The 19,185-nt window shown below is 36.0% G+C and overlaps 1 protein-coding gene across 1 annotated transcript; it reads left to right on the forward strand.

Annotated features, from left to right (window-relative positions):
• The first annotated feature begins 702 nt into the window (after nt 1–702).
• LOC110614327 (transcription initiation factor IIF subunit beta) lies at nt 703–15,953 on the forward strand. Its single transcript, XM_021755840.2, has 7 exons — nt 703–1,083; nt 1,944–2,052; nt 3,118–3,248; nt 3,332–3,406; nt 3,663–3,812; nt 4,204–4,423; nt 15,941–15,953. The coding sequence occupies exons 1-6, from the start codon at nt 880–882 to the stop codon at nt 4,321–4,323; spliced, it is 789 nt and encodes a 262-aa protein (XP_021611532.1). The 5' UTR covers nt 703–879; the 3' UTR covers nt 4,324–4,423; nt 15,941–15,953.
• Nucleotides 15,954–19,185: the final 3,232 nt, after the last annotated feature.

Consider the following 19,185-nt stretch of genomic DNA (forward strand, 5'->3'; position numbering starts at 1 on the left):
AAATTTAAAGTCAAAATAAAAATAACATAGATAGTGTGAATTATTCTTAATTACAAATATGAATTAGCCACTTGATTGGCTACGTGGAGGAATGTGTGAGAGAAGATGGTAAGGAGTTTTTTCATAGCAAGGTTGAGGTTGGCACGAATGAAGAGAACTAATTTTTTTAATTGAAAAATACAACTTAGAAAATAATAATTATTAAAATTTTTAAATAGAGAACCGAATAGTGAGAGAGAACCCATATATACTCCTTTATAAGAATAACGGACAATGCTCGATAAGATAAAATCGGAAAATACAAAATCATATATACAACCTCATTCCTGAAAAGGATGGATGACGTCGCCCTTACTTATTGAGATAGAGATAACTGCGAATCGGCAGAAATCAAGGGTTTAAATCCTCTGTAAAAAAAGGAGAAACTTTCATAACTGGTCCAACCAATACATTGAGTTCGAATTGAGTTAAAATTCAATTTCACATGAGTTCAAAAAGATTTTGATCAACCCGACTTTTTCGAAACTCGGTTCCTTTATACCTAAGGGTAAGCATGTCTTTGTACGGTTCAACTATTTAGAACGATGTCGTATAAAGCAATTACGAGTTAAAACCGGACCAGTCATATCCTACCACGTAATTTTAACCAGCGTGACTCCGTGAGAATCGAGAGGAAGCTGGTTTGATTATTCACAAGCACGTGCCAGTATTTTATGAACGCCGGTTCTTTTGGGGTCGGGTCCAGCGCTCAATATTTCAGAGAAAGCCGTCAATGGGAGAGGGCAGATACGATTAGAGGAGAAAGTGGAGGAAAAACTGGAAGCCACAAAGGAGAGAGACACTTTCTCGAGAAACAAACGGAGAAAAGAAAATACCGATATGGACGAAGATCATGGTAGTAGTGGGATTAGTAGCGGTGTCTTGGAAACGGCAAAGGCTGATAGATCGGTGTGGTTGATGAAGTGTCCGTTAGTAGTAGCGAAGTCATGGCAGAGTCAGCCCTCTTCGTCAGATTCTCATCCTCTTTCTAAGGTCGTTCTATCCCTCGATCCTCTCCGCTCCGAGGATCCCTCCGCTTTACAGGTATATAATCTCTCCCAATTTGATTGCAACTGCTAATTTTAGTTAATTTTTTCTTGGATTTTTACCTGTTATTTTTAGCAGTTTGATACTCTAGATTTAGGTTATCGGGTAGGCTAATGGTGATTTGTCAATCTGGCGTTTTATCGTTGCTCTGCATATATTCTAACACCGACTTGTGCAAACCCTAATTCATTTTTATTGGCATGAAGCAATTCTACTACTGAACTTAAATAAACAAATGTTTGAGCTTATAAACTAGGTATTTTAGCTGCAAATTTCATTATAATTACTCTGAGCACGAATTGATGTTATTCAATTAGTGTTGCTTCAATTTGTGCGGGCGATCTTTATGTTTATTAGCTTGTACAGTCACTTATTTGATCCACGAAATATCCGGTGAAAATTTTCGTCATAGATTTTGGCACAATTGAAATGCAAACCATCTATTAATTCAGTTGCATCTGGGCTGCACATATTACTTATGTTATTACATGTGTCCTCGTCAATTTATCAATATCATGATAGCATTGTTATGTGCTTGTTGAGCATGGTAGCGAGATGTAACTAGTAGTTTATTCGGTTATATAAATAGATGGTATGTTATACACTATACAGATTATCTTTTATTTTCCTCATATTCCATTGATCTGCAATAGGGAAGTAACTTTGTAATAGCTGCATTTCAGGGTAATGAAATTCATTAGTGGAACTGCAATATGATATAGGAACGGTAGTTTGGAGTCTTATATTCTACTCCAATTGCTATTGTTATATTTGACTTTTCTGTTGCTTTAATAGAAGGATATATTTCCTCATAATCATATTCCATCTTTCTTTCTTGTTTCCCAAATGGTTATCAGTTCACTATGGAGATGGCTGGCAGTGAGACTAGCAATATACCTAAGAGTTATATTCTTAACATGTCTAAAGACTTTGTTCCTATGTCTGTCTTCTCTGAAACAAGTCAAGGTAAGGTTCTAATTCATATCTTTTGATTTTAATTAGTTATTTATTTATTTGATTTGTTTAATAGATTTGAAATATTGTTCATGTCTGTTACTTGGTGACCCAAGAGGCATAGAATTGCTGGGGAAATATATATTCTGAAGTTTCATGTTGGTTGCTGTTAATCTCATTATTTTTTACTTGCTCATTGTGATGATGAATTTTTAAGTATTGCCTTCAAAAATTTATGAAATTGAGATTATCTTTTAGTCTGATGTTGAAACCACTGCTAGATTTTACAATTTGCAGAATTACATGCATGGTCTTCATTTTTTTTTTCATTAAATTGCTTTAGCACTGCTGTAATCCTAAACATTGATTGGTAGTCAAATGTGAATTTTCTTTATTCCTGTGAATGTTAAAATCTTGTGGACTTGAACCTTATGTCTGCAAATTTGTATGATACGTCAAATTTTCAATAGAAGAAGTGGCATTCAGATCTTATTTTCTAATTTACCTTGTATTTGTGATATTCAAGTGAGATGAATTTGAAAGAGAAGCAGGGAAAATGGCAATATAATATTCTTATGACAACCTAACATCAGATTTTGATGAAAGCTTATGCTGTGTTTTTTGGGAACTAGCTGAGTTTTTGTTTGCTTTTTTGTTTTTTTGAAATAGAACTAAGTTTATTGATATTGTTGATATTCTTTGACTCATGCTCTGATTCTTGGTAAAATTTTGAAACAGTTGTTGGTTTTCTTGTTCCTTGATATTTGCTAGTTTCAGCTTTAGCTAGAACCTTGTAGCATATATTCTTTTGTTGCCTGCTAAAAATGACTAGGAGACTACATTGTGCTGCTGTTACATAAAAAACATGATTACACTGCTGTTGCAATTTGCAAAGATCATATAAACTGTGTTACCTTAGCCAGAATTGTGTGAATTGGATGCTTATTGCATATCTTGGAGCTGATTTCTGATGTTATGTTCAACAATGTGATATACACTTCATGTTTTTGTTTTTCTTTATCTCCCTTTCTTTAGACAGTTGTGCTCCATTTAGTAACTGGATAATTGATTTTATAGGAAAGGTTGCAATGGAAGGGAAAGTGGAACATAAATTTGACATGAAGCCCCATGAGGAAAACATTGAGGAGTATGGAAGATTATGCCGTGAAAGAACAAATAAGTCCATGATTAAAAATAGGCAAATACAGGTAGGGAATTTGGTGGTCCATTTTCTTTTCCATTTTTGCTCATTTAGAATTATGATATTATTTTTTGGTTGAATGTCTACAAGGTGATTGATAATGACCGAGGAGTGCACATGAGACCCATGCCTGGAATGATTGGCTTGATTTCATCCAACTCAAAGGTATTGATATTTTCTCTTCTCATTTTATGTGGTACCTTAGGAATTTGTGCAGGTCAGTCGCCATCTATTTTGGCTTTTAACTTGCAGAATTATTCGGAACAATGTTTCTCTGGGAATAAGATAATCTGAGCATCTCTTTAGTGGTTTTTTTGTATGTACATTATTCCTTGGAAGCGTGCATGATCCTCTACTGAAATAGCTATGCCTGCTTCCACAAATGAATCTGTGAACTTCATTGACATTTGTCTGTGAGCAGGATAAGAAGAAAACAGCGCCAGTTAAACAGTCAGACATGAAGAGAACCAGGAGGGATCGTGGGGAATTGGAGGATATCATGTTCAAGCTGTTTGAAAGACAACCTAATTGGGCCTTGAAGCAACTTGTACAAGAAACTGATCAACCTGCGGTGTGATTTCCTTACTCTTTCATTTTATTTTATTTTTATTCTTTATGTTTTTACTTGTGGGTCCATAAAATTTTTGTATGCTTCTCATTGATTAGAGTGATATGCATTTTGTTACATCTTGTTCGTAGTTTGATCATTTGTTAATTACATGGTCAAAAGTTGCCTTATTAGTTGAGTTGGTGGCACCTGGACCATCGTTCCACCTATTGCCCCTCTAAGACCACATACATTCCTGTGATTGTTTAAAGCTAATAATGATCATTGGATATGAGGAAATGGAGAAGGATGGTTAAACTGGCTGTGTTTATATATATATATATATATGTATTGTTTTATTTTTTTTCCCTTGATATTCAAGTTACAAATATGGCCTGTGTTGTTTAATGTGCAGCAATTCTTGAAGGAGATTCTGAATGAGCTGTGTGTGTACAACAAGCGAGGAACAAATCAAGGAACTTATGAGCTGAAGCCAGAATATAAGAAATCTGCAGAGGATACGGGTGCTGACTAAAAAGTGATATTGTTGAAGTGTATGATTCTAACTTTTTTATTTTTGTTTACAAGACGGAAGTTAGCTAGTAAGAACCTTGAGAGAGAGAGAGCGAGAGAAGGTGGTAGAACAAGGAAATGTTGGGGGGGGGGGGGGGTCGTTGACTATTGATGGAACAAACACTTGGCAACAAATTGACAAAGAAATTTGTATGTGTATTCTTCCAAATATGCAGAAACTGCTAAGCAGACTCGCATTTCGTGGATTTCCTGCAGTTTATAAATTGTCTGCCTGTAGGTTCGGGCTGTGGCGTTACTTGCTCGCAGCAGTGCTGAACTAGATCCATAGATGATTATCGCATCGTACGGGGGATTTTTTTTAGCAGAGCGGGCCGTCCTGCCTCGGCTTTGGTTGGAGCTGTTAGTGGATTTGATCGGGAATTCCATCTCTTTGTGCATAATCTTTTCTCTTTTCTTTTGAATTGCACAATGGGCTTGCTGTCGAAATCGTCGAAATCGTTGCTAAAATGTTTAAAGTGTTTTAGAATGACATTATTACCCTTACAATCATATCAAATTGATCAAGTTAGATTCATCAGCTCTCTTTTTCCATCCCCTTGCTCTCCGTTTCTCTTTCTTCCCTCGGTCTGTTCTATCTTCATCTTTCTTTGTGGCGGACACTTATCTCATGGCCTTAACATAAAAATACATTTTTAATAATTTTAATAATTGAAACTAATCTGATCATACGCTTGGCGAATACTTATTTTGTGATCTTGACATAAAAATGTCTTTAATAGTAATTTAATAATTTGGAAACACTCGGTCATGAGTTTGGCGGACTCTCGTCTTGTGGCCTTAACATAAAAGTATCTTTAATAAATTTAATAATTAAAATTAATAGCCAATCATGAGCCTGAAAGATTCACTTAGTGGCCTTAGCTTTATGCCTTAAATAATTTTAACAATAACCTAGCACATACATGGTCATGAGCCTAGTACATACTCGCATTGTGGCATTAGTATAAAAATGCCTTAAATAATTTAAATAATTAGAACTAACACCCGATTATGAGCTTGGCAGACTCTCGCCTTATGGCTTTCGCATAAAAATGCCTTTAATTATTTTAATAATTGAAACTAATACTTGCTCATGAGTTTGATAGACTTCCGTCTTGTGCTCTTGGTATAAAAATACCTTAATAATTTTAATAATTAGGACTAATACCCGGTCATGAGCATGACGAATTCCTGACTTGTGGCTTTGGCTTCATCAAGTCTTAAATAATTGAGATTAACGCCCAGTCATCAGCCTAGTGGATACCCGCCTTGTGGCTTTTCATACTGAGAAAACGCTTTGATTAACAATCTTTAATTTTGACAAACCAATATTTCTCATAACTAAAAAATATAGCACATGAAAGAACACCTCATTAAATTTTATTGATAAAATTTATATAGATTACAAACATTCTAAGAACGGGAAATAATCTGACCATCTAAATTGACCAACTTATAAGACCCAGAGTGAATAACCTTCGAGACACTAAATTGTCCTCTTCAGTTTTTTCACAACTTACCAGACCCGATACTACTGTCTGTTACATCAATTCTTTTAAGGACTAAATCTCCTATATTAAAGACTCGTAGTTTGACTCTATTGTTGAACATCTGTGATATTTTATTTCTGTAGACCACCATTTTGATTGCAACCTATTCACTTAAAAACTCGGCTTGGTCTAGGTTGAATTGCATCTCCTTAGAGTCCCCTGAAGACTTGGTTGTTGTGTCCTAAAATTGCTTACTTGAACTTCTACAAGGATTACTACCTCGGTCCCATATACAAGTGAAAACAGAATTTCCCTTGTGGTTGTCCTCCGGATTGTTCTGTATACCAAAAGAATGTGGGGTAACTCCTCAGGCCAGGTTTCTTTAGCTTTATCAAGCATTTTCTTCAAACCTTGTAGGATTGTCCTTGTAACGACCCGGAAACCGGACAGCTATCGGCGCTAGGATCCAGATCGGCTTAAGGCTGCCGGGACCCGTAGCAAGCCTAACATACCTCCGATCACCTGGTCAAATCCCATACAAGATCAAAACATTAACATAAAAACTTTAAACATCTGATGTATATACCGAGCTTGAACTGTATACTACATAACTGGAAACATAAAAGAACCCCATACTAGAGCCCTCAACAAATGCTCTAGCTGGGTCAACATAATATACATCAAGCTTGGATCACATCCGATGAACTAAAACCTAACCTGTGCATGCATCATAACCATAAGCATAAGACCTCCACTAGAGTCCTCATCAAATACTCTAGCATGGTAAACATCACATGCCACAAGTTTGGTTCACACACAACTCAACATTTAAAACATTATATACATCATGTACTAAAAAAGGACTAACCAAGCCTTAGGGCCAAGCACAATACTAATCCATAAACATAACTCTAATTTACGTTACATTACATCACATTATCTTACAATACATTATATCAATTTACATTACATGTCCTCACTAAAACACTAATCTATTACATAAGCATGGCATTAACTTCTGAGACTTCCCGATCTACCTCTGACCTGCAAACCTGGGGGTGAGGGAGAGGGGTGAGCTAAAAAGCCCAGTGAGCAGAACATAAAACAGTGTAATAAATCATATGCTATCATGGAATGCGTCACATCACAAACATTTCACATCACGGATGGACATGACCACCAAAACTCCCTCTATCTGTGCCCGGCCCTCAAAGGAGCTCCTCAGGACTTCTGTAACATAACATGGTGCCCGGCCCTTTGGGCTCCTCAGGACTTCATTATTGCCCGGCCCTCGGTGGGGCTCCTCAGGACTTCATTAACATATCATAGCTAGGGCTATTGGGATCGCCTTGGTCCATCCACATCAACAGCAAATTATGCAATGCAACATCTTCGTGAAATCTAATGCAAGCAACCTAATACATATACATTGTATTCATGATGCGTGAAACATGCTTAAAACATTTGAGTTAGTTTTACTCACCTCTGGCAGACGCCGCAACAGCTAACACTGCTGGCCTCCTCGGTCCTTCGGGTCCGATCCTACACAGGTGGACTCAAATGAGGTGCCAAACACACTCTAACAAGACTCTAAACAACTCTCCAAAAACCCCCTAAAACATCATAGAACAATCATAGAAATCATATAAAGGAAGGCTGAACAGGGCACTTTCGGCGGCAGGTTCGGCGGCCGAAAGTCCCTCCAGAGCCGAAACTCAGCCACTTTCAGCGGCACCTTCTGCGGCCGAAAGTTCTTCCAGAGACGAAACTCATGCATGTTCGTCGGCACCTTTGGCGGTCGAAACTCCCTTCCAGAGCCGAAAGTCTAACTTTCGGGGGCAGGGTTCGGCAGCCAAATCATGCTACCACAGGCAGGTTCGGCGGCCGAAAGTCCCTTCGGCGGCCGAACCTGAGTTCTTCCAGAAAGGCAGAACTCAGCCTCCTCATGCACAAACAACCTCCAACCCTTCCAAAACAACCCAAAACCTCACATGCTCTCTCCCAAACATGCATACACACTCCCTCATGCATATAGGGTATACACTAACTTAAACCTCTCAACATAACATCATATAAACAAATATTGGGCATAAAACCCACATAAACCCTAACATGCATATCTACCCACACACAAGCATCAAAACTTCTTAAAACTTCATTAAAACATAAAGGAAGGCAAAGATCTACACTTACCTCTTGAAGATCGAGGGTTGGTGTGATCCCTAACTCGGAGATGGGAGGAAACAAACTCCTTGGGTCTCCAAGCTCCCAAAACTTGATTGAAGCTTTAAAACTTCAAAACCCAAAAAGAAACTCATAAAAACGTGAAGGATTTGAAGAAAGAACATGAAATCAACCAAAGGAGGACATGAACACACCTGAGCTCCAGAATGGGGAGAAAACTCGCCCATTTTCGGTCTGAGGGCCTTTTATAGGTGGCCGGTCAACCACCTTCGGCGGCCTAAGCTGCTTCCACAACTTCACCACCTTCGGCAGCCTAACATGCCTCTTAAACTATCCTATGTTCGGCGGCCGAACTTGAGGTTCGGCGGCCGAACCTGGGTCCTTCCTCCTTGGCCTATTCTTTTCAAAACTCCATTTCTTTTGCATTAAAACCATAAAATCATGTGAAAACATTTTAGAAACACATTTTACCCCTCTAGAAGACTCTGGCATCTTCAGAAATTCCAGATTCCAACGGAGTTTTCGCCGGAAGGTAGGGATTCTGATGCCGGAATCTAGCCGAGTAGTACAATCCTGTTTGTAACCTTAGTCATACTATTGGTTTGAGGGTAGTACACCAAGTTGAATCTTAAGTCAAATTTTCATTTCCTGCAGAAGTCTTTAAACTTGAAACTCGCAAACTGAGTCCTATTATCAGTGATGAATTCCTTAGGGATTCCAAATGAGTAAAAATATTTTTGCTGATAAAGGAGATTTCTAGCTACGTGGTGATAGACTGGACTGCCTCTATCTCGGCCCACTTGCTAAAATGGTCCACTGCCATAATCACAAACTTCTTTGATCTGATTGCCTTTGGGAAAGGGCCAAGAATGTCTAGCATCTCACTGGGAGTTCGTGGAATGCTTACATGCACTTGATATTTTTGGACGAGTTCCTTTGCATCCTACATTATTGTTGGCCAGTAATATCCTTTCTTGAATGCCTTCCAGGCGATCATCTGAGCTCCTTCATGGCTTCTGCAGTCTCCTTCATGGATATCTTTGAGGATACATTGGCCATCATCCTTTGTTATGTATTGTAACCATAGTTGTGTTGATGACCTCTTGTATAACCAACAATAAATTAGTGCATATTTAGACAACCTTCTTATTACCTGTTTGGCCAATAGTTCATCGGTTGGCAACTCATCCTCCATCAGGAATTTGTATAGCGACATCATCCATGATTCTCCTTTCTCGATGGAAAAAGACTCCTTTTCATCGGTTGTCGGAGTATGTAGTTTTTCAAATTGGAATAGTTGAGTCAAGTGTTGTTCACTGCCGCCGCCGTTTTTGCCAAATTATCAGCTTCCTCATTCTCACTTCTTGCCATTTAGCAAAGTTAATTGTCGCCCTGCCTGTCTTTGATCCTTGTTATAAGGACTATTCTTTATCTTCATATTTGATAAGGTTAGAATCTCGGACTTTGAACTGCCCCTGATATTGATTAATAACTAATTGTGAGTCACTAAAAATAATGGAATCTTGTATATCTATTTCCGCGACAATCTTCAGCGCTATAATCACGGCTTCGTACTCGGCTATATTGTTAGTGGCAAAGAAGGCGAGTTTTGCTGTGTGATGAAACTTTATCCAATTCTGACTATGTAGCAAGATTCCAATTTTAGAACCTCCGACTCCACAACCACCATCCATCTAGACCTTCCATTCCTCAACCGGTAGTTCTGAAATCTCTAAGGGTGGAGTCATTTCTGCAATGAAATCCGCTATAGCCTGGACTTTCATCGCATTTCTTGGGACATACCTGATGTTGTACGCTGATAGTATCACTGCCTAAGTGGACAACCGCGCTGAAAACCCTAGCCTATGAAGTATCTTTTGTAGGGGGTAGTTTGTCCTTACCTCTATGGTATGTGACTCAAAGTAGGGATGCAATTTTGTGGTAGACATCAAGACTACAAATGCCAACTTCTTGAGAGGGATATAATTCAACTCATCCCCCTTCAAGACTTGGCTGGCGTAGTAGATGGGGCTTTGCTCCCTTTTGCCCTCCTGTACGAGCATAGAGCTCACTATTTTCTGCATGATAGACAGATACAATAATAACAATTCGTCTTTGATGGGCAAGTTTAGCAAAGGAGGAGACGATAAAAAAATTTTCAAGTTCTCAAATGCTTCCACATCCACACACTCTTCCCCCCTCCCCCCCTTCTCCCACAAACTTGTTTTTGCCTTTTAAGGCTTTAAAGAATGGGAGGCACCTCCTTACTGAACATGATATAAACTGGCCAAAAGCTGTGATCCGTCCGTTTAATTTTTCTATATCAATTATACATCTGGGTGCCTCCAGGTCTTGGATGGCTTTAATTTTTTTCGGGTTTGCTTCTATATCTCTTTCAGAGACTGTATACCCTAGAAATTTCCCAGCCTTTACCCCAAAAGTATAATTTTTAGGATTAAGTTTTATACCTGACTTATCTAGTATGTCGAAAACCATTAGAATATCACCTAGGTGATCTTCTAAGGACCGAATTTTCACTATCATATCATTTACGTATACTTCAACTGTTTTTCCTACCAAGTCTTTGAAAATGCTGGACACCAGCCTTTGATGGATCACTCTCACATTCTTTAATCTAAATGGCATGACCTTGTGATAAAAAACTCCTTTATCAATGATAAAAGCAGTTTTTCCTGCATCTTCAGGGTCCATCAGGATCTAGTGGTAACTTGAAATGGCATCAAAGGAAGGGACCACTGCATGTCCCAAGGTAGAGTCTACTAACCTGTCGATGGATGGGAGCGGATAGTGATCTTTTGGACACACTTTGTTTAGGTTAGTGAAACCCATGTACATCTTCATTTCCCATTTACCTTCTTAACTAGTACTACATTAGCTAGCCATGTAGAATACTAGACCTTTTTTATCAACCCTGCGCTTAAGAGTTTGTTAACCTCCTCCTTAATCACCTGTTGTCTCTCTAGTGCAAACTTTCTTTTCTTTTGCTGCATCAGTTTTATTATCTCGGCAATGGATAACTTATGAGTTATTAGAGATGGTCCAATACCTGTTACAGCTTCTGGAAATCAAGAAAAAGTGGTCATTCTGCGTTTTAGCAATTCTATTAAACTGTCTTTTACTTTATTACTTAATGCAGTTTTAAAACATACCTTTTTGTTAGTTTCTAGTTGGACTTCTCCCACTAAGTCTGCTGGCTCTAACTTCGTATGGAAATCTAGTTTTTCCAGCAGATCAATGGGCATTGTTGCCCTTTTGAGGCTTTTTGTTGAGTGTTTGTAGCATTCCTGTGCTGATTTCTAGCTACCTCGAACAACAACTAATCCTCTTAGAGCTGACAACTTTAGACACATAGCATCCATGTTAATAACTATCCCATGACAGTTTAAGACTGGATGGCAGAGTATTACATTGTAGGCGAGTGAAATGTCTACCACTGCGAACTCTGCATATAACTTCCATTTGTGTTTCTCATCACCAAGCATAAGAGGGAGATTAATGGTGCCCAGTACTGTCACACTCTTGTCCCCTAATCCCACTAACGGGTAGGAGACTTTAGCAATGTTATTCTTATCTAAACCTGGCTTATTAAAAATATCTAAAGTAATGAGATTGGCAAAGCTACATGTGTCGACCAAGACCAGCCTTATGTCATACCTGTTTAAGCGAACATTGATGACTAACAGGTCATTATGGAAAAACCCTGTCACTTTATCTGCAGGTCTGAACTTTATCTCTTGCTTTGCCTATAACTCCTATTTTTTGGACAAAACGTCCTCAGCAACATGCTTGTTCTTTCCCTTGCCATCATTAGGGCCACCTGCGATCACATGTATAATCCAAACGGGTTCATTGTCAGTGGTGTTTTTAGGAGTTCTTACCTCAAGTTTAGGTCTCCTTTCCTCTCTATTTTTTCTAGCAAATTTTTGTAGCGTGTCGTCCCTTATCAATCTTTCAATTTCATTTTTTACCTGTCAGTACTCCTCCGTTCTATGCCTGTGATCTTCGTGAAAATGGCTGTAACGACCCGAAAATCGGACCGCTACCGGCACTAGGATCCGGATCGACTTAAGGCCGCCGGGACCCGTAGCAAGCCTGACATAAAACCTGTGAACCTGTATAATCCCATACATGATCAACAACATGCATAAAAATTAAAACTTTTCTTTTCATAAACATCAACCAAACTCAACCTGTGCATAAATATAAACATAACTTTGATCCCTCTGTGGGATCTTATCTGTGCCCTCAAAGGGTAACATAACCTGTGTTGAGCTGGTTTACATAAACATCATCAAAATCTCTAAGATCATGTATAAAAAGGGATACAACATTCTATGGTCAAGCACACACTAACATCCATAAAACTCATTACATAACTATACTGTACTTTTACATTACAATTTGATCATGTCCATTGCTAGCTATTACATAAACATGACTTCTTTACACTATCCGGACTCCTGCTATATCCTGTACCTGCAAGCCTGGGGGTAAAGGGAGAGGGGTGAGCTAAAAGCCCAGTGAGTAGAGCTATTAAAACACATTGTTCAAAACATCAACATTAACCTATAACTCAACATATAACCTAACATGCATTTCTACCCATAGATCTTGCATAAAACTTATTTAAAACACATAAGGGGCTTAAGATCGGCTCTTACCTCTTGAAGATCGAGAGGGAGATGACCTAAACTTGGAGATCCACGAAAATGAGCTCCTGAGTTCCCAAAGCTCCAAAACTTGGTTTAAATGCTCAAACTTGCAAATATGAGTTTAAAACTCAAGAAAAATGGAAGAGATTTGGAAGAAGAACACAAGAGTTGCAAAGGGAAGGTCAGAAGCTTGCTGTGGCCGAAAATGGGAGAAAGCTCGCCCATTTCGGCTAAGTGCCCCATTTATAGGTGGCTGGCCAGGCCACGTTCGGGGGCCGAAAGTGCCTCCGCATCCATGCAATGTTCGGCGGCCGAACTTGACTTTCGGCGGCCGAACCTGGACTTCCCTAACTCATGCTTTCGGGGACCTAACGTGCCTCCAAAACGCATGCATGTTCGGCGGCCGAACTTGGCTTTCGGCGGCCGAACCTGGGTTTTCCTCCAAGGACTTTTCATGCAAAAACTCATTTAATTTCATACTTAAAACCATTAAAATTCATGAAAACATTTTATAAAACATGTTTTTACCCTTCTAGAGGTTCCCGACATCCGAAATTCCACCGGACGGTAGGAATTCCGATACCGGAGTCTAGCCGGGTATTACAATGGCGGTACTTGATCCTATCTCGTCTGCCAGCTTTCTCAGGATTGAGCTTGGAGGGCCATCTGACCTCCTTATCGTTTTTCCTGATCTATATTAAAATATGTGTCCATGAATCATACAACAGCGTATAACTCTTATACTTACCTCAGTCGTCCCTTCTTTGAGACACAGGATAATTTCTGTAGTCTCCTTCATACCCTCGCCTTTCTAGCTTATGGGTCTTATTTTGACTCGTTCTCTTATCTTTCCTTAGCACCTGAATTTCATCATCCAACTTTATGTACTTTTGAGCCTTATCCATCAGTTGTTGATAGATAGTGGCAGGGTTCTTGATCAAAGAGTCCATGAACTTGATGTTGCAAGTTCACTTTTTCAATACTTTGCATGCTATCTCATGATTTAGTTCTTTCACCTGTATCGTTTCAACATTGAAACGTGAGATGAAGCTCGTTAAAGATTTACCCTCTCCTTGGCAGATTTTTTACAAGTCCGAGAAGAGCTTTTTAGGAGGTATGCAGGTAATAAATCTAGATTTAAACATCATAACAAACTGTGTAAAATTTTGAATAGAACCTAAGCTTAGATATTGGTATCATTTTTAAGCCAAACCTTTGAGCATGGACGGGAACATTCAGCATAGCACGAAATCATTGACGTCTTGAAGTTGCATTATTGTTCTGAAGATTGCCAGGTGACTCTTGGGGTTTATTATTCCGTCATATTTATCTAAATTTGACAGCTTGAATTTGGTAGGAAAGGTTTCTGCAAGGATTTCCTCTGATAGAGGCAAGGCATTGTCTAGGCCATAGTCTTCCTTCTGCTTCTTCTGATACCTTTGCACAACACATACCAGCTTCTAGTCGGCGTCTTTTAGAGCCTTATTCGATGACTGCTCATTCTTTAGCTTGACCTTCCCTTTAGACTGAGTTTGAATCGCTTCCATCCAAGTCCTTAGGATCTTGATAGAAGTCTCTTCCCTTATTCTGGGGGCCATAAATGAGGCATTCTCCCGAGTCTTGTATTGCTTGAGAGTTGCCTGCAACTTTTTAATGTATTGGACCATCTGTACATTATTTAAGTTGTTGAGCTCTGCCTTATTAATCATGAATGGAGTGTTTTGTCCTTTGCTAGGAGTGGAAGAAATGATAGCCCCTTGTTAGCAGCGAACTTAGTAGTAGTTCGTGCGTTGTCAATCATTTGATTAATAGAGAAAAAGTATTTTTTAGGCGTAATGGAGATTTGCTAGATATATTTGCTAACAGTAATTTTTTGTGCAAGACTTGACCGGTTCAAGAGGGAGAGAGTGTTGGCGGAACACCAAGCGATATGGTATCTTGGTCTTCATTTCTACGGGTGAGATTTCTGCGACTGCATATAGTTACGTGGTCATGTTCTATAGTGATATGACATGACTTTAAATAATTATTATATTGTATCATATATATTATTTTAAATGGTTTATTCAAATTATATAGCCTAAACGTTCACTTGTTAAGAGTGTATGTACTTTATATTGGAGATAAAGAGATTATTGACTAAAATAATTTAATGTAATGCTTGAATAGTGATAAATTAGTAGTGAAAGGAGTGAGAAAAGGAATGAGAAATTTAAACCAATATGAAAAAAAAGTAATAGAGAATTAATTTCAAAGCGACTAAATATAATTATAAATTTTATATAACTAATTATAATTATTTTAAAATTAAGATTTAAGTATCATTATTATAAAGAGTATATTAATAATTCAAAATACACAATATCTTTAATTAAGTACGTATAAAAATTAAGGATTTTCTTAATTTTAAGATATGGTATATGAAAGTAAAAGCTAGCATGATGATATGATAAACATATAATTTATCAAAATTGATAGAGTCAGCCATTGCCCACTTTTTTTAATATCTTTAACATTATTATTCTCATGTTACAAGTAACGTGAATTCGAAATAATCGATAGATTTATTAGTTTTCTTTATTTTTAGTGTGTAAATTTTATATATATATTTTAAAAAATTTTAAGTTCGAGTCTCTGATATATCTTGTTAATGTGAATTAAATTTCAAATTTTTAAATTATGATTAATTCTATAAATTATTTTATTGTAAATGATCAATATTCAAACAGAGGCTTAAATTGAATAGCAAGTTAGTTAATTGCATGGTTTTAGATCTCCTTGATATGACTACTAAGCCAAGCAAATTGATCCTTCTATTGACAAAAAGATTGATGTTTCCCTCAGGAAATCAATAGGTGTGCGTTTCATCGAGTGGATCATTGAACGAAATATTGATTAAAACCAGAAATGAGGTGTAGCTGTTGTCTACTGCGAATGGCCACTAATGTGTCGCCCACTGATCTTGCCTCTCAGACCCCTCTTGAAACTGACCAACTAGGAATCTTCTTTGTCATCTTTGCAAGATATTCTCACACAGCATCTTTTTGCTCAAAGATTCCAATACCATCTTCTCAATAGAAATGAGCGTGCAGCAGCATGAACCATTCAGCTAAGGGACCCTTTTTCTCACAAACGGTGCAAATTTAAAGAAGAATGGTAATGGAGACATATATAGTCACAGCCATGGACGTGGATGTCTAAAGATGATTAAGTGAGAGTTCAATAAATGAAGAGAGAGATAGAGACGAGTTTCAAAGATGGGTTTGATTTGGGTGCATGAGCAAGAGTGGTCCAGCCATGCATTATATATATATATATTCTTTCTTAGATGAAGCTTATCCATCCTGTAGATATATAGATAAGCATGATAAAATTTTATTTTTTGTTCTCTGGTATGAGGCCCAGAAAAATCATTTGCCTCGAGACTGGTGTTTCTGGTGGTGGAAGTTGCGTTGCCTAAGGATACAATTGTTAGATTAAGACGGCTTTGATGTTAGCTGTCTGGTTTCGTCTAGGATTATCAGGTTCCATATTGTATGGATGTCTTCCAGGTGTTGGAAACTCATGATGATCAATTTTCTATCTACTTTGCAAATCCACAATTGGTAAATATTACAATTTTTCTGTGCATACAGCATAACGTAAATTGCAAATCTTTAATTAGGGCAAATTTGATTCTAAGAAGTCAAAGGTTATAATTAAGCATTGTAGTTTAATTTTCTTAATTTGGTTGATCAGTTAATATTTTGGTTGCTGTGGCAGTCAATTGGTATTCATTTGAGGTACATTTATTTATTATTTATTAATATTGACTGAATTTATCGAAAATTGTTGGGATGAGTGGTTTGGTACTTCCTCTCTTATTTATAATTAAATTATTTTATTACTGGTAAGATTTAGAATTAAACTCTTAAAAAAAGTATTATTAAAATCAAAGAATTAATATAATATTATGAATTATAAAATAGATACATATCCTGTTAAATGAAAAAAAATGTAGAAACAACATTGTTAACAAATTTGATATAGTAAAATTTCAAATATGATATAAAGAAATAAATTCAGTCTTATATAATATATTAAGTATATACTTTTAATTTTGTTATAATTATATTTAATTTTTTTTCAACTAAAATATGATATTTTAAAATTGTTCCAATTGTATTATACCGGTAATTTATACTGTTAAAAATTAACGGTGTTACTATATTACTCGCGATATCAATATCAGGTCAATAAATTTTAAAATAAAATTGATAATAATTTAAAAATTTAAAGTAGAATTATGACAAAATTATAAGTATAGAATCTTTTTTATAATTATTTATTTTATTATTTTTTTAAAAATTTACTCTAAAGATTAATGTAATTTAAAAAAAAGTGATGGATTAATATTATATCGGAGAATTAGAATAATTTTAAAATAAAAATTTTTAAAATTTTTTTTATTATTTTTAATATTTTCAAACTGAATTATATTAAATTTTATTTTAAATTATTTTTTAATATTTCAAGACAAATATATTTAATAAGATTATTTTCTGAACGATATTTTTAAGAGTAATATTAAATAGTAGGCATATTAAATGGATTTAAAAAAAATCGATTAATAATAATTTTAATCAAAATAAAATTAATATAAATTATTATTATTATAAAATTATTGATAAAAATAAAAATAAAAAATAATTTTTAAATATATTTAATAATAAAAAGATATTATAAATTTTCAAGTAATAGTAAGGTGTATTTAATTAAATATTAAAAAAATATAATTTAATTGATAAAAATAAAAATATAGAATAAAATTGTAATAAAAATAAACTATAAAGATTTCACTATTAATTCTAAATTTTATTCATGTGCTAACATAACTTGATGTAATAAGTTATATAATAATTTCGTTAATTTTTTAATAGTATAAATAATAATAAATATAATTGAAGTAATTTTAAAATATTATATTTTAATTAAAAAAAGTATAAAGTAGTAATTAAAATAAAATTAAATATATATATATATTTTTAGCCACTAACTCTAAATATATTTAAAAGTAATCATGAGTTATTTTAAAGAAGGTATAATTATAAAATGGGATTATTGACATTCAATTAAAATCCTCAATTGTGATCAAGCTTATTTTACACCAAAAAAAAAAAAAAAAAAACAACCTAACCGATCAAGCTTGTGCCTGATGATAATGTTATTAATTCAAATCAGGCATATATATCTGTTGAGGAAGATTTTCTGGGGACCTTTAGCAGAAAATCTGGGAAAGAAGACGGAAAGGAATTAGACAAAAACAAACAAGTTGAGCAAGTTAGTCAATTTTTATGACTAAAAAATTATGTCACAACGATAAAGAAGGCAAAATTTTAGTCAATTGGAGAAGAAAAAGGAAAAAAAAAAAAACCAATAGGAATGGAAGAGAACTTTTCTTTCTTTCTTTATTAGAAAGACTAAATAGCAGAGAGGCTAATGGTGAAGTTAAATGAACCAATCTAATCATGTCGGGTCTCTCTTGAAAAAGGCATGTGAAATAATTTTTCACTAAATATCTGTGTCTTCTTAACCTCTCTTATTGTGATGGGGGTGGTGGGTGGAATCACTTTACGTACCAAAACATCCAAACAAAAGCAATAAAGGAAGATCACTAGTGAAAATCTGAAAACAGCCAACCCATGTAAAGCTAGAGGGATCTTTCCAAAGGGAAGGCAGTTGGGCCGGTTTCTGCCTTATTGATTAATAATGCCCTATTGATTTTGGTTCTAAAACTCAAATATTACTTCATTTTGTGCATTAATGAAAGAGTAGGGCATCTTAACTTCTTTATGAGAATGGCTAAAACTAACTTAGTCTAGGGATACAAGTATATCTATCTATTTCCTAGGTTATTAGAAGCTCGCAAAACTAACAAATAATTCCCTCCACCATTTGTAAAGATAGAAAAGAAAAGAAAAGAAAAAGACACCGTCTATCTAGTGTCTTAAAGGAGGAGGATCTGGTCCAGCTGGGGACTAACGTATAGGAATTGTCACCCCACCAGTTCATACAATTCGGGTTGTGCCTTTATCTTCTTCCTCGTTAAATCAATATCAATTGGCTGGATACATTGATCAACTCCAATGCATATGCTGCATTCGTCGATGTCCCACTTGACACTGTTGAAGTAGGGGCTTAGATTCAGTCATGTGTATAAAGATCTATTTGTAAATCTTATATGGGGTATCAAGAATGCATCTTTAATTAAGACAAAGCTTTTGAATGTAAAATCAAATACTAGATAATCGTAATTAAGATTAATCTGTGTAGTGTAGTTAGAGTTGATTAACATTGAAGGTGACTCAACACACCAGCAACCAATATGATGGAATCATCCATGCAGGCAGCCAACTTTGTCCATGCAAATCAGTGGGAACATAAAGACTCACGTTGTCTTCAAAGTGCTCTACATCGTGTTAGGGCGTGATGAAACTA

The sequence above is a fragment of the Manihot esculenta genome, chromosome 5 (genome assembly GCF_001659605.2).
Source record: "Manihot esculenta cultivar AM560-2 chromosome 5, M.esculenta_v8, whole genome shotgun sequence".
Taxonomy (NCBI): Eukaryota; Viridiplantae; Streptophyta; class Magnoliopsida; order Malpighiales; family Euphorbiaceae; genus Manihot; species Manihot esculenta.

Bases quoted from the DNA above. Each gene is read 5' to 3' on its own strand.
- LOC110614327 (XM_021755840.2), top strand. From the start codon at position 880: ATGGACGAAGATCATGGTAGTAGTGGGATTAGTAGCGGTGTCTTGGAA. The intron at 3,249-3,331 runs GTAGGGAATTTG...AATGTCTACAAG, and splicing joins TTAAAAATAGGCAAATACAG to GTGATTGATAATGACCGAGG. The intron at 3,813-4,203 runs GTGTGATTTCCT...TTTAATGTGCAG, and splicing joins AAGAAACTGATCAACCTGCG to CAATTCTTGAAGGAGATTCT.